General features: G+C 43.3%; 1 protein-coding gene across 1 annotated transcript in view; it reads right to left on the bottom strand.

The window, feature by feature from the left end:
- Nucleotides 1-3,233: 3,233 nt before the first annotated feature.
- Nucleotides 3,234-15,142, bottom strand: part of LOC138078775 (scavenger receptor cysteine-rich type 1 protein M130) — a 122,471-nt gene continuing 110,562 nt past the window's right edge. The window contains exons 21-29 of the mRNA XM_068971521.1: nt 13,944-14,258; nt 8,492-8,806; nt 8,206-8,238; nt 7,506-7,643; nt 7,025-7,117; nt 6,737-6,756; nt 6,673-6,700; nt 6,018-6,158; nt 3,234-3,379 (exon numbers count right to left, since the gene is read on the bottom strand). Of these exons, the coding sequence (XP_068827622.1) occupies nt 3,234-3,379; nt 6,018-6,158; nt 6,673-6,700; nt 6,737-6,756; nt 7,025-7,117; nt 7,506-7,643; nt 8,206-8,238; nt 8,492-8,806; nt 13,944-14,258 (1,229 nt within the window). The remainder of the gene's footprint in view (nt 3,380-6,017; nt 6,159-6,672; nt 6,701-6,736; nt 6,757-7,024; nt 7,118-7,505; nt 7,644-8,205; nt 8,239-8,491; nt 8,807-13,943; nt 14,259-15,142) is intronic.

Raw genomic sequence — 15,142 nt, 5'->3', positions numbered from 1 at the left:
TCCATGACATACAAAAGCTCTCCCTTTTTATCCTCTTCTACACTTTTTGCTTTTGATGTCAGAATTTACCTCTTCTTATGTTGTATATCCACTAACAAAATATTTTTCTCTATAGCTGTTTTAATACTTCCTTTAGACTAGAGCTAACTGGTTAGCACACTACCATACTACAGTGTTAGAGTGTGCTGAATTTGATTCAATATTTACATTTACAAGTCTGTTATATATTTTCACTTCTTTCATATAAAAATTAGCATCCTTCATTTAGTTTGAAGAACTCCCCTCAGCAATCTTGTAAGCCAAGCCTACTGTTGGTGAATTCCTGCAATTGGGAAAGTGTTTATTTCATCTTCATTTATGAAAAACAACCTTCCTGAGAAAACGTATTCTTGGTTGGTAGGCTTTTTTTTTTTTTTCATAAGTTTGAATATATCATCCCTTTCTCTCTTGGCCTGTCAGGTTTCTTCTACAAAGTCCACTAATATTTTTAAGGGAATTTCTTTTTTGTGAGCATTACTTTTCTCTTGCTGCTTATAAAATTCTCTCTTTTTCTTGATTACAAGCAATGTGTATTGGGGATGATCATTTTGAATGAACTCTGAGGAGTGACCTACTAGCTACATGAGCTTGGATGTCTAAATGTCATCAGATTTGGGACTTATCTGGTATTGTTTCTTTAAGTACAATCTCTGTCCCTTTCTCCTTTTCTCCTTCCAAGACTCCAATAATGTGCGGGTTGTTTCTGTGAATGTTACGCCATAGTTCACCCTGGTTCTTTCACACCTGTCCAGTAATTTTCTTCTTTGTCCCCTGGCTAGATAACCTCGATAGTCCTGCCTTTTAAGTTACAGGGTCTTCTGCTGTTGTTGATGCTCTAGGTAGCATTTTTCATTTTGCTGCATTTCAGTCATTGTAGTCTTAAGCAACTGATCCAACCAGTCAATCCTCAAGGAAATCAGTCCTGAATATTCACTGGAAGGACTGATGCTGAGGCTGAAACTCCAATACTTTAACCACCTAATGCAAAGAACTGACTCATTGGAAAAGGCCCTGATGCTGGGAAAGATTGAGGGCTGGAGGAAAAGGGGATGACAGAAGATGAAATGGTTGGATGGCATCACCGACTGAATGAACATGAGTTAGAGTAAACTCTGGGAGTTGGTGAAGGACAGGGAAGCCTGGTGTGCTGCAGTCCATGGGGTTGCAAAGAGTCAGACACGACTGAGCCACTGGACTGAACTGAACTGAACTGAACCTTAACCAACTGAATTTATGTTTGGTTCATTTTTCTCTATGGTTCCTTCTGTCATTCTGTTTGCCTCACTGCAAAGCTTGAGGGATCTCAGTTCCTTACCAGGACTGAATCCAGACCACAGCAGTAAATGCATCGAATCCTAACTACTAAACCATCAGCAAACTTCTTGTTTACTTCCTTTTTGGGGGGATTTCTATCTCTGTAAAAAAAAAAACAACTGAGTTTATTCTGCAGAATAACTCATCCTAGCTCAATAATTACTGAGCCCAAGCTCTAGGACCCACAAACCACAAATAGGAGGTGGCCTGCTGCAAGCCCTGAAGCCTGGGTGCCTACAGCCTGTCCTCCACAGTAAGAGAAGCCTGCTGTCCACAAAGAAGAGTAGTGCCTGCCTGCTGAAACTAGAGAAAGCCCATGTGCAGCAACAAAGACCCAGTACAACCAAAAATTAAAAACAATAATAATGATGATGACAAATATTTTTCAATCTTATTTTGTTCATATGTTTTCTTCCTGAATTTGTTTAATAGTTTATCTGTGTTTTCTTGGAGTTCCCTGAGTTTCTTGGTGTGTATGCTTCACTTCATCATTAGTCATTTATTTCGCTACTTCCCAATGGTGAATAGCCATGTAAGCTGCCCTGGGAGAAGCCCTGGGCATCTTCCCATCCCCAAGCACAGCCTAGAACTATGAACCTGCAAACATAAGTGTAGTTTGGAGCTCTGGAAACCTTCCAGAGTCATCAACCAAGTAATAGGTCCAGCTCACAAACAGCCCAGCACTCTCAGGTTTTATATTAGTTCAGCAGCTTCTCCATGATGTCCACAATGGAATTGGTGTTGGTAGGAGTGGGGGTGGGAGGGTTGGGGTGTGTGTAAATGTAATCTTTACTTGGTCACTCCTACATGACAGTTCTCTCTACCCTGAGGAATCATGGCAGGATCACAATTACATTTTCAGTAGTAAACAGATTAAAGCAACCTTGAAACAATCTTGAAACATCTGAAAATAGATGTTTTCAAAGAATCCCATTGGTCTGAAATTCTTCCTCTAAAAGATCAGTTATATCCACATCTCTGAAACATAAATAGCCAACTGTTCCTGATCTTTCTGTCTACATCCATTCTTCTGGATCCCCTCTGCCTAGGCCTCCACTTCTGCCCCCTTGCCCCACCTGAATACAGGGTGTGGGTGAGCATCAATTTGCCCTCCATCAACTTGAAGATATATAATTCACTTAGAAGGAGAGATCCTTGGAGAGACGAGAAATAGCAGCATCCTGAAGAAATAGTAGGAAGGGATGGAGAGGAAAGGAAGGATTTGTAAAGACTGGATAATCAACTAGATGAGGGAGAAGAGCAAAGAGGCGTCTGTATCCACTTAAGGAATAAATGAGAGAGGAAAAAGGAAGATGTGGCTGTGTACAGTTAGATTTTGAACTGGCCTGTGAACATTTAGGCAGGATAAGGAAAGTTGTATCCATTCTCTCCTACCAGCCAACCTTCCACTTTGAAACTCACACCCAGTCTTGTGCCCAAGAACAGGTTACAAACAGGTGATGCGCCATCTCAGGGAGAGCATCCAGGAAAGTTCAGGATTGGGTTTTTTTCCATGAGTTCATCTTGTTAGGAAGGAGTGTGTGAATGTGGACCAAGTTTACATCCTTTTCTAAATAAGAGTGACCTGGAGCATTTGTGATCCAGGGTAAAATCATGCTCTCATTAGCCTCTAAGACAGGTGAGAGAGCAGGTCAGCTCACTCATCTTGCATTTTCTGTAAGGAAAATGGTGTTTGAGGACCAATCCTCTAAAAGCATTTGACGTGGAACTTGCTAAATTACCAACACAGCAAAAAGTTACTTTATTCAGAATATTTCATTTTGAGCAATTTCCATATAAAACAGTTACAGGTCAGCACTACTCTACTGAAATACAAGCAATTAGAATATCTGAGTCTTCATCTCATGTTTAATACAAGATCATGGGAAAGTTACTGGAGGTGTTCCCAAGGCACTTAGCTCAACGTCATCATACCCAGGGTCCCCTTTCTTCCCCTGGAGCAGCCAGGGGCTCTCTTCTCCTTCCCCAGGATCAGCCACCTCTCTGGAGAAGTTCAGAGAAGAGCCTGAAATAGTAAAGAGAAGTTTGATTAGAACTGAGACATGGGGACAGGACAGAGCCCTACAGTGGAAGGGAGTCAAGCAAGTGGTGATGACAAAGCACCCCTGGGACCCAGGTGTGGGCAGGAGGCTCAGGCTATTTCACATCAGTTACAGTGAGGATAGATCCCAGCTGTCCTCTCAGATCCAGTTTATGTGGTTTCTGGGGCCTCAGCTCCTTTGGAAATCCTGCATCACAGGAGCTGAGGCTGTGCTCACACAGGAGCTCTGGGAAGACCTGCTTCCAGGCTACACAATACCAAGGAGATGCTCAACAACAGTAAGAATCATAAAAAGGAATTTAAATGTTCTCCTTTCACAGGTGATAGATGCAAATTCACTATAAAAGGGAAACTGGAGACAGGAAAAAATCTGAATTCCTCACTCACAACCCAAGTCTGCTCTTAGTTGACTTGACCTCTGATCCCAAATGTTCACAAATAGTATCACAGGTACAGCCACAGATGACCCCTCCCCAGAAACTGCACAGGCCCTCAAATGGAGAAATATTCTTTTATAGTGAATGAGTGTCTTCTCCTGGCTACTGAAATAACTGGAGCAAATTAGACCTTCGGTTCAGTTCAGTTCAGTTCAGTCACTCAGTCATGTCCGACTCTTTGTGACCCCATGAATCGCAGCACGCCAGGCCTCCCTGTCCATCACCAACTCCCGGAGTTCACTCAAACTCATGTGCATCGAGTCGGTGATGCCATCCAGCCATCTCATCCTTGGTTGTCCCCTTCTCCTCCTGCCCCCAATCCCTCCCAGCATCAGGGTCTTTTCCAATGAGTCAACTCTTCGCATGAGGTGGCCAAAGTATTGGAATTTCAGCCTCAGCATCAGTCCTTCCAATGAACACCCAGGACTGGTCTCCTTTAGGATGGACTGACTGGATCTCCTTGCAGTCCAAGGGACTCTCAAGAGTCTTCTCCAACACCATAGTTCAAAAGCATCAGTTCTTTGGTGCTCAGCTTTCTTCACAGTCCAACTCTCACATCCATACATGACTACTGGAAAAACCATAGCCTTGACTAGATGGACCTTTATTGGCAAAGTACTGTCTCTGCTTTTTAATGTGTTATCTAGGTCGGTCATAAGTTTCCTTCCAAGAAGTAAAGAAAGAAAGAAAAGAAAGTGAAGTCGCTCAGTCATGTCCGACTCTTTGCGACCCCATGGACTATAGCCTATCAGGCTCCTCCGTCCATGGGATTTTCCAGGCAAGAGTGCTGGAGTGGATTGCCATTTCCTTCTCCAGGGGATCTTCCCAACCCAGGAATCAAACCCAGGTCTCCCGCATTGCAGGCAGATGCTTTATCGTCTGAGCCAAAGGAGTAAGGGTCTTTTAATTTCATGGCTGCAATCACCATCTGCGGTGATTTTTGGAGCCCCAAAAAATAAAGTCTGATACTGTTTCCACTGTTTCCCCATCTATTTCCCATGAAGTGATGGGACTGGATGCCATGATCTTAGTTTTCTGAATGTTAAGCTTTAAGCTAACTTTTTCACTCTCCTGTTTCACTTTCATCAAGAGGCTCTTTAGTTCTTCTTCACTTTCTACCATAAGGGTGGTGTCATCTGCATATCTGAGGTTATCGATATTTCCCCCAGCAATCTTGATTTCAGCTTGTGCTTCTTCCAGCCCAGCGAACTGATCACAAATGCAGAGTCTATGATCCACCACCATGGCTTAATGTTAAGGTCACCATGTATCATAGACTTTGTACTTGTTAATGTTAACATATGAACAGAGCTCATCTTAGATTATAAAAATGTTTCACCCAATTCAATACTGCAATATATATTTTTAAATCTCTACCTTTCATGTATCAGTTCAGTTCAGCCACTCACTTGTGGCTAACTTTTTACCACGGAATGGACCGCAGCACTCCAGGCTTTCCTGTCCATCACCAACTCCCGGAGCTTACTCAAACTGAGCTCCATCGAGTTGGTGATGTTATCCAACCATCTCGTCCTCTGTTATCCCCTTCTCTTCCTGTCTTCAGTCTTTTCCAGTGTCAGGTTCTTTTCCAATGAGTCAGTTCTTCACATCAGATGGCCAAAGTATTGAAGCTTCAGCTTCAACATCAGTCATTCCAATGAATATTCAGAACTGATTTCCATTAGGATTGACTGGTTTGATATCCTTGCAGTCCACACCACAGTTCCAAAGCATCAATTATTTGGCACTTAGTTTTCTTTATAAATATGCTCAATTAATCAATAAATTTCTCTTTTGGCCATGACACAGTGCTTGTGGGATCTTAGTTCCTTGACCAGAGTTGAACCTAAGCCCTAGCAGTAAAAGCACAAAGTCCTAACCACTGGACTACAAGGAAATTCCATAACCTATAAATCTTAATGCAAGTATATCACATATAAAATGATAAGTTTATGTCACATTAGGGAGACATAAATGCCAAAAGTAGCGTGATTCCTCACTCCTTACAAGGAATCTAATGGCATTAAATATGGCATATGGTCAAGATGATGCTATCAAATGTATGAGATTACCTATATTTTGAATCTCTAGGGAGGCTGGGCATTGAGGAGCACAAATTCACCCTTTCCAGATTGAAAAATAGTAGATCAGCTGACCCCACTCACCTTTCTGGGGGGATCTCGCCCCATTCTCCTCTGGGAACACTTTTTCCTCACTCCTCTGAGAGGCAGGAGGAGCCCCAGGCACTAACACTTCTTCAGCATCATCGTAATTTTCAGCAGGGACATCAGTCCTCTGATCTGGGGGTTCCAAGAGAGACAAGGGGATCTGATGAAACCACAGTAAGTGGGTTGGTCTGGGAAATATCTAAGATCCCTTATGATCAAGAGTTTCTGAATTGCTAAATAGAGGCACCAGTCACTTCTTGATTTAAAAGACTTTTTCTCTAAGACCATGTTTCATTTTGATGTACCCATAAACCAAAACATGATTTTATATATCTTAAGATTTCCTGAAGGAAACTACATATCACAAAGCTACTCTTATGCCACTGAACATTACTAAAGTACTTCAACAAATTGTGTTTTACAGATGTTATTTTTTAAAACATTGTGTGCCTGTTGTGATTCTGGACACAGAGAGACCAGCCCCAATGTGAGACACCACAGAACAGCCAGAGAAGGAGAAGGACGAATCCCATCTGGACACAAGGGATGCCTCTGGCCCGTCAAAGGAAGACTGTTTCCCTTGCATCTCGTCACTATGAGGAGGGAAACTCTCCTCTCCAAAGCCCAGCCAAGGTGGGTTCACCTCCTTTACCTGGTGCAGATCTGTAGTCACTGTACTCCTCACCGTCCCTGGTGTAATACGGCAGTTTAATCACTGAGTCATCTGACAGGAAGCCTAATGTGGAGACAAATATCACATAACACACAGAACGACCCTCCCCACACCCACGGGACCTGTGTTAAGGTTGGGAAGGGACAAGCCTGGCTCCTGCCATGTAAATGGAGGCTGGGGGCTCACAAGGCTCGAGAGGCCATCTTGCCACTTTGGAGAGCTGCCTCTATGAGCCTGGGGCAAATGCAGGGTCTGTGGATGCTGAGAAGACCCGCACACCCAGTAAGTGGTGACAACCAGAGGTCCCAGGAAGGCAGACAGAGACACCTACCTGGACTACCAAGAAGACCCTCTTTCCGAGTCACAAAGTCATCGAGCTCCTCATACACGGCTTCAGCAAGAGCATCTTCGTGGCTGGATAAGGCTGAGAGATCCCCCAGCAGGTCAGAGAAGCTGCCCCAGACACCCCGATCCAGCCAGCCCACCTTCATCTCCCCAGTGCTCACATGGGGGCTGCCAAGGCCTCGGCTTAACCTCCCACCCCGTGCACTGTGTCAGCACCTTCTCCCCTCATCTGACCTGAATCCACAGCTCAGCCCCAACTTGTCTGGTCTCAAAGGAGAGTACATGACTTATGAGAGTTCACGCCCCAGTCCTAAGAACTTCTGTCTACTCAGCCCTTAGAGCTCATTATGGAGCACATGGAGTCTTCAGACTAAGAACAGAGACCTGGCCCAGGTTCCATCCTCACACCTGCCCCATCTCCTGCCTGCACACACTCTCCCTGGTCCCCAGGTCCCCCTGCAGCCCACCTCTGTGCTCTGCTCTCCATCTGAGCACCTGAGTCACCAGGATGACGAGGACCAGGAAGAGAAGGGACCCCAGGATGAGGCAGAGGACCCCAGGCAGGGAGAAGACGCCAGGGAGAGGATTTGAGGTTGTTCTTGTCCCTAAGGAAAACAAGGGAAGAAGGTTGGAGAAGGTCACACAGAGGCACAGAGAAACCCCTGCCAGCATTTCCAGGGAGCTCCAGATGATGGCGTCCCAGCCTCAGACACAAGTACACTAACAGACTGGCCTCCTCTGGGTCTCCTCCTGAGACAAGTCAACTCCACTCTGGCCAGTGTGGCCCTGAGGCAGAGCCAGGGATTGCCAGGGAGCTGCCCTGCCGAGACAGCCTCTGAGGACCCAGCTCATCCCCTCTCCTTGGGCTTCAGGAGACAGAGCATCAAACAGTCCTGGGACCCGCACCTTACTGATGATGAGCAAGACACGGGGGCAGGTGGGAGATACTTAGATTCTACAACATGGGAACCAGACTTCCTTGGACCCCGGGCATGAGATCATTTGACCCAGGACATCAAGGCAGGGGATTGCCCCAGTGTAATGCCCTGGCTGCTCCCCAACAGCCACAGCTCCTCAGACTCTTTCCTCTTCTGAGCTGTCAGAGAGCCCACAGAACAGGTCCCCAGTATTTGAGTATTCTCCCCTGCCGTGGATGGATCACAGTACCTGCTGTAGTCGCGGGCAATGTTGTCCTTGCACCTAAAGAGAAAAACGGCAGTTTGGAGCAGGGTGATTGGCCAGAACACAGGGCAGCTCATTTTTCCCTCCTGAGCCTGAAATCACCCCTCAGTCTCCACAACATCAGTATCCAGTCCTCCCAGCTCTCCTGTCCTAGATCAGAGCCCCAGCACCAAGATGCTGTCAGGATACAAACTCCCAACCATACCCGGCTCAGCCTGCTACCCCGTGCTGCTCCAGCTCACCCAGGGTGGACCCCGAGCCCCTCACTCACCAGAGCACCTCACACCAGCATCCTCCTCGTGCTTGCAGTCGCTCTGCCCCCAGGGCTCCGCAGCACAGTCCCACAGGGAGGACTCCCGGCCCCCGCACCGCACCTCGTCCAGCCAGATGCTCCCATTTCCAGGGCCGAATGTCGCGGCCCGCACGGCTTCCAGGGCCTGGCCACAGCCCAGCTGCTGACACACCACCTCGGCCTCTGCCAGGCTCCAGGAGTCATCGCACACGGTGCCCCAGGAGCCGCTGTGCCAGACCTCTACCCGCCCTGAGCACTCGCTGTCTCCTCCCCTGAGCCGGAGCTTCTCCCTGTCTGAAAAGGCAGCAACCCCTCCTGTGACTCCCCTGGTCGGAGGAAGGAGCCCCTGGGAGCCACAGGGGATGGGGCGGGGCTGATATACCTGTGCAGGGGGCAGCAGCTGGACAGCTCTTGGGTCTTCTTCCTACAAACAATGAACAAAAGACTGAAAAAATATATATAAAAGAATTGAAGCTGATAGAAATAAATACAAATTCAAAACAACACACACACACACACAATAAGGGTAAATAGTACCTGTCATAAAGTATCAAAATTTGAATATTCTTTCCAGATCATCCTATCAAACCTCCTACCCACTCTATGCAGAGAACCTCTGAAAAATGATGGCAGGACCTCTGTGAGGGGTTGCTCATTTTCATGGTCAAAGACTTTACCACCTCTCAGTTCATGGGGTTTAACTGTAGGGAAAACCTCATCAATAAAAGGTCTAACAGTTTAATGCCTCTTTGGCCTTCAAATGGAAAAGACAAAGAGATGAAAAAAGAGAGGCAAGGAAGAGAGTGAGCCTCTGCTTTTGAAATAGCTCTCGTCACATTCTTAGCTGTGGGTTTGTGTATGTGGAGGGGGAGGGAAGGAGAGAAACAGGGAGAGAAATGTAGAAGGAATAAGGTGCTATGGTTTGACTATTTGTCACCCTCCCCAACATTTATTTATTTCATTCAACATTTACTGTCAAAATCTCAATTCCCAGTGTAACAGTATTTAGTAGAGCCTTCTCAAACTCTTCCAAAAACAGAAGAAAGGAACACTTCCAAATTCACTTTATGAGGCCAACATTATTCTGATACCAAAGCCAGATAAGGACACAATGAGAAAAGAAAATTATGGGCTAATACTCTGATAAATGTAAGTGCAAAAATCCTCAACAAAATATTAGAAAACTGAATTAACTTGACAATAACATTAAAAGAATCATACACCATGATCTAGTGATGTTTGTTCTATAGATGCAAGGATAGTTCAACATTCACAATTAATCAATGTGATACACCAAATAAACAAAATGAAGATAAAAATTGTATCCTCAAAGGACGCAGAAAAAGTGACAAATTCAACATCCATTTATGGTAAAAACTCTTTTACAAAGTAGGTATAGAAGGATTGCATCTCAGCATAATTAAGGCCATGTGAGAAATTCACAGCTAACATCATACTTGACTATTAAAAAAAAAAAAAAGCTTTTCCTCTGAAATCAGACACAAGACAAAAATGTCTACTCTCACCACTTTTATTCAACTTAGCTTTAGGAGTCCTATTCAGGTCCATCAGGCAATAAAAAGAAAATCAAGATATCCACACCTGAAAGGAAGAGGCAAAATTGACACTTTTTCCAGACTGAAAAATGAAAATGTTAGTCGCTCACTCGTGTTTTGTCTCTTTGTGACCCCAAGGACTATAGCCCACCAGGCTCCTCTGTCCATGGGTTTCTCCAGACAAGAATACTGGAGTGGGTTGCCATTTCCTCCTCCAGGGGATGTTCCCAACCCAGGAATCGAACCCAGGTCTCTTGCATTGCAGACAGATTCTTTACCATCCAAATCATGAGGAAAGAAACTCCCTTACTTGATATTATATTTAGAAAACACTAAAGACTTCACCAAAAATATGAGAACTAATACAATCAGTAAAGTTGTAGAATGAAAAATCTATATACAAAAATCAGTTGCATTTCTATACATTAACAAGAAACTGCCATAAGGAGAAAACAATTCTATTTACATTTGCATGAAAAATGGATTAAAAACCTAGGAATAAATTTAACCAAGGAGGTGAAAGACCTGTACACTGAAAACTATAAGACACTGATGAAAGATACTGAAGATGACTCAAATAAATGGAAAGATATTATGTGCTCATGGATTGGAAGATCTAATATTATTAACATGCCCATACTACCTAAAGCAATCTACAGATTCACTGCAATCCATAGCAAAATTCCAATGAAATTTTCACAGATACAGAAGAAACAATCCTAAAATTTGCATGGAATCACAAAAGATGCTGAACACCAAAGCAATCTTGAGAATGTGCTTCCTGATTTCACACTATATTACAAAGCTATACTAATCAAAACAGTATGTTGTTGGTATGAAAATGAACACAGAGATCAATGGAACAGAATAGAGAGCTCATAAGTAAACCCACATTTCTATGGTAAATTAACTTTTGACAAGGAAGCAAAGAATATACAGTGGGGAAAGGACAGTGTTTTCAGTAAATGGCATTGGGAAAACTGGACAGCCACTTTCAAAAAATGAAACTGAACCACTATCTTACATCATTCACAATAATTAACTCAAAATAAATTAAAGACTTGATCACAAGTCCTGAAGCCATAAAGTTTCTACAGGAAAAAACAGAAAATAAAATCCTTGATGTCATTCTTGGTGATGATTTTTTGGATTTGACACCAAAAGCAAAGGGAACAAGAGTAAAAACAAGCAGTTGTGATGGCATAAGGCTAAAAAGCTTCTGCCCAATTAAGGAAAGCATCAACAACGTGAAAAAGCAACCTATGAAATTGGAGAAAATATTTGCATATTATATTCCTGGTAAGGATTATTATGCAAAGTACACAAGGAACTCAAACAACTCAGTAGCAAAAAAAAATCTGATTTTTTCAAAATGGGCAGAGAACCTGAACAGACATTTTTTTTAAAGAATACATACAACTTGCCAATAGGTACATGAAAGCGTGCTTAACACTACTAATCATCAGAAGATACAAATCAAAACCACAATGAGATATCACCTCATATCCTCTAGAAAGGCTTTTATCCAAAAGGAGAAATAACAGGAGTTGAGGAGAATGCGAAGAGACAGGAAAGCTTTTGCACAGTTAGAGGGAATGTAAGTTGATGCAGCCCCTATGGAAACAGTATTGAGGTGCATCAAAAATTAAAAATAGAACTGCCATATGATTTAGGAATTTCACTTTGGAGTATTTATCTGAAGGAAACAAGAACACTAACTTGAAAACCCAATGTTCACTGCAGCAACATGTGTTCAGTTGCTAGAATGTGTCTGACTCTTTGCAGCCCCATGGACTGCAGCATGCCAGGCTCCTCTGTCCTTCACTAACTCCCAAAGTTTGCTCAAATTCATGTCCACTGAACTGGTGATGCTATCTAACTATCCCATCTCCTGTAGCCCCCTTCTTCTTTTGCCTTCAATATTTCCCAGCATCAGGGTCTTTTCCAATGAGTCAGCTCTTCTCACCAAGTGGCAAAAGTACTGGAGCTTCAGCTTCAGCATCAGTCCTTCCAAAGAATATTCAATGTTGATTTCCTTTAGGGTTGGTTGGTTTGATCTCCTTTCTGCCCAAAGGACTTTCAATTCACTTGTGGTGTTCAAGCATCACAATTCAAAATCATCAACTGTTTAGCATTCAGCTTCTTTATAATCCAACTCTCACATCCATACATGACTAATGGAAAAACCATAGCTTTGACTATATGGACCTTTGTCAGCAAATTGATGTCTCTGCTTTTTAATACTCTGTCTAGGTTTGTCATAGCTTTCTTTCCAAGGAGCAAGCCTCTTTTAATCTCATGGCTGAAAACAGCATCGGCAGAGATTTTGGAGCCCAAGAAAAGAAAATCTGTCACTGTTTCCACTTTTCCCTCTTTTATTTGCCATGAAGTGATGGGGCCAGATGCCATGATCTTAGTTTTTAGAATGTTGAGCTTTAAGCCAGCTTTTTCACTTTCCTCTTTCACCCTCAACAAGAGGCTCTTCAATTCGTCTTCACTTTCTGCCATTAGAGTGGTATCATCTGCCTATCTGAGGCTGTTGATATTTCTCACAGCAATCTTGATTTCAGCTTGTGATTCTTCCAGCCAGGCATTTCCCATGATGTACTCTGCATATAAGTTAAATAAGCAGAGTGACAATATACAGCCTTGACAAACTCTTTTCCCAATGTAGAACCAGTCCGTTGTTTCATGTCCAGTTCTAACTGCTGCTTTTTGACCTGCATACAGGTTTCTCAGGAGGCAGGTAAGGTGGTCTGGTATTCTCATCTCTTTAAGAATTTTCCACAGTTCGTTGAGATCCACATGGTCAAAGACTTTAGTGTAGTCAGTGAAGCAGATGTTTTTCTGGAATTCTCTGGCTTACTCTATGATCCAGCAAATGTTGGCAATTTGATCTCTGGTTCCTCTGCCTTTTTGAAACCCAACTTGTACATCTTGGAAGTTCCCAGTTCACTTACTGCTGAAGCCTGGCTTGAAAGACTTTGAGCATAACCTTGCTAGCATGTGAAATGAGCACAATTGTGGGGTAGTTTGAACATGCTTTGACATTGCCTTTCTTTGAGATTGGGATGAAAACTGACCTTCTCTCGTCCTGTGGCCACGGCTGAATTTTCCAAATATGCTGACATATTGGTCGCAGCACTTGAACAACATCATCTTTTAGTATTTTATAGCAATATTTACAAGAGCCAAACAATGTAAGTCTTCACTGATGGATGAATGAATAAAGAAAATGTAATGCAGATATATATCCACCCATAAAAAAGAAGAAAATCTTGCCAGTTTCAACAACATGGATGGACCTTGAGGGCATTATGCTAAGTGAAACAAATCAGAGAAAGAAAACAACATATGATCTCATTTATATATGTAATCTTAAAGCAAAAAGCAAGTTCAGAGATTCTGAGTAGTTCGTGGCTACCGGAGGTGGTGGATTTGGTGTGGGCAAAGGCAGTCAAAAGGTATAACTGCAAGTTATAAAATTAATAAGTGAAGAGAGCATGGTGACCATAATGATTACCATATTGTCTATTTGAAAGATGGTGAGAAAATACATCTTAAACATTCTTATCATATAGGAAAAATATTTAGCTACATATATGGTGATGGATATAACTAGACTTATTATAGTGATCATTTATCAATATACAAAAATTCATAACTATTATGTTGCAATGGCAAACAATATAGAGTTATGTCAATTATATAAAAAAGTTTTAATAAAGCAAGTTTGAAACAGTGGATAAAATCAGCTCCATCCAAAATTCATTTTATAAACTCAACTTAAACCCATCACTTAGATTTTAAAATATGAAATCTCACTAATAACTTCCTACAGGGTTGGGACAGACACAGAAACAGACATAAGTCACCTGCACATGAGATGTAGGCTTCCTCCTTTGGAGAGCATGAACTGTATTTCCAAGGGTCAGAAGGACACTGCCAGAGAGAGGTATCTGTTTTCCGACATTGGATTAAATCTACCCACCGGGGTCTAGAACCTTCCCTAAGAGCAACAGAAGAGCTGAGGGTTCCACTGTCCCCACAGCCAAGCTGACTGCAGATGATGGACACGGTGACATCGTCCATGGGGCTGCGGCAGACACTGCCCCAGGTCCCGTTGTAGAAAACTTCCAGCCACCCAGCACACTGCTGGTCCTCGCTGACCATCCTGAGGTCCAGGAACTCTAAGAATGAAAGGGAGGAGACAGGACACAGTGAGCACCCCACTCAGTGCTCTGGGTCTTCCTCTCTCCCCAAAATTGTGAACATTCATCTGTGACCCGGCTGAGGAAGCAAATCCATTAGATGACCAGAGGGAAACTTGCCTCCTCTTCACCTGACATTGTCCATTTGTGTCTGTCTTTCTAAATATTTCTACCACCGTGATGTGGTGGATATGAACTGAGAGGAAGACCAACCTGGACACCTGCAGGGAGAGGGAGCTGACTCCTGCTTCCTGACAAAACATTTAAGGGAGTGTATGAAAGGGATGTGATGCGGACAGTGTGGAGGCAGATAGAATAATGGACCTGTGACTGTTTCCTTATCTGGCAAAGGGACTTTTGATTAAGGTAAGGACCTTGGGAAGGTGAGACTAACCTGAAATATGGTGGATTAACCACCTGAGCACAGTCTAATCACATTCTTAGACTCACTATCCTTTAAAGGGAATCCTTTTCTTCATTCTGGCTACAGGGAGATGTGAATATGTATAACGGTAAGAGAGGTGGAGCGTTGCTGGTCTGATGATGAACAGAAGGGGGTTATGAGTGAAGGAAGGCAGGCAGCTTCTAGAAGCTTGAAAAGACAGGAAACAGATTCTTTCCCAGAGGCTCAGAAGTGTTGTGGCCCTGCTGATACCTTGATCCCAGTCCAGTGAGATCCCTGCTGGACATCTAAGCTAGAGAAGTGTAAGGAAATAAATATGTTGTTTTAAACCATTAACTATGTGGCAATTTGTTATAGAACAAACAAAAACTAGCACAGTGGCTTGAAGACTTCTCTACTCTATGCACCAGAAGGCTGAGCCCTGATTTCAAGAAAAACTGTGAGAAAAGGCTCTGCCAGG

Source organism: Capricornis sumatraensis, chromosome 4 (assembly GCF_032405125.1).
Source record: "Capricornis sumatraensis isolate serow.1 chromosome 4, serow.2, whole genome shotgun sequence".
Lineage (NCBI taxonomy): Eukaryota > Metazoa > Chordata > Mammalia > Artiodactyla > Bovidae > Capricornis > Capricornis sumatraensis.
This window is presented reverse-complemented; position numbering and strand designations above follow the sequence as displayed.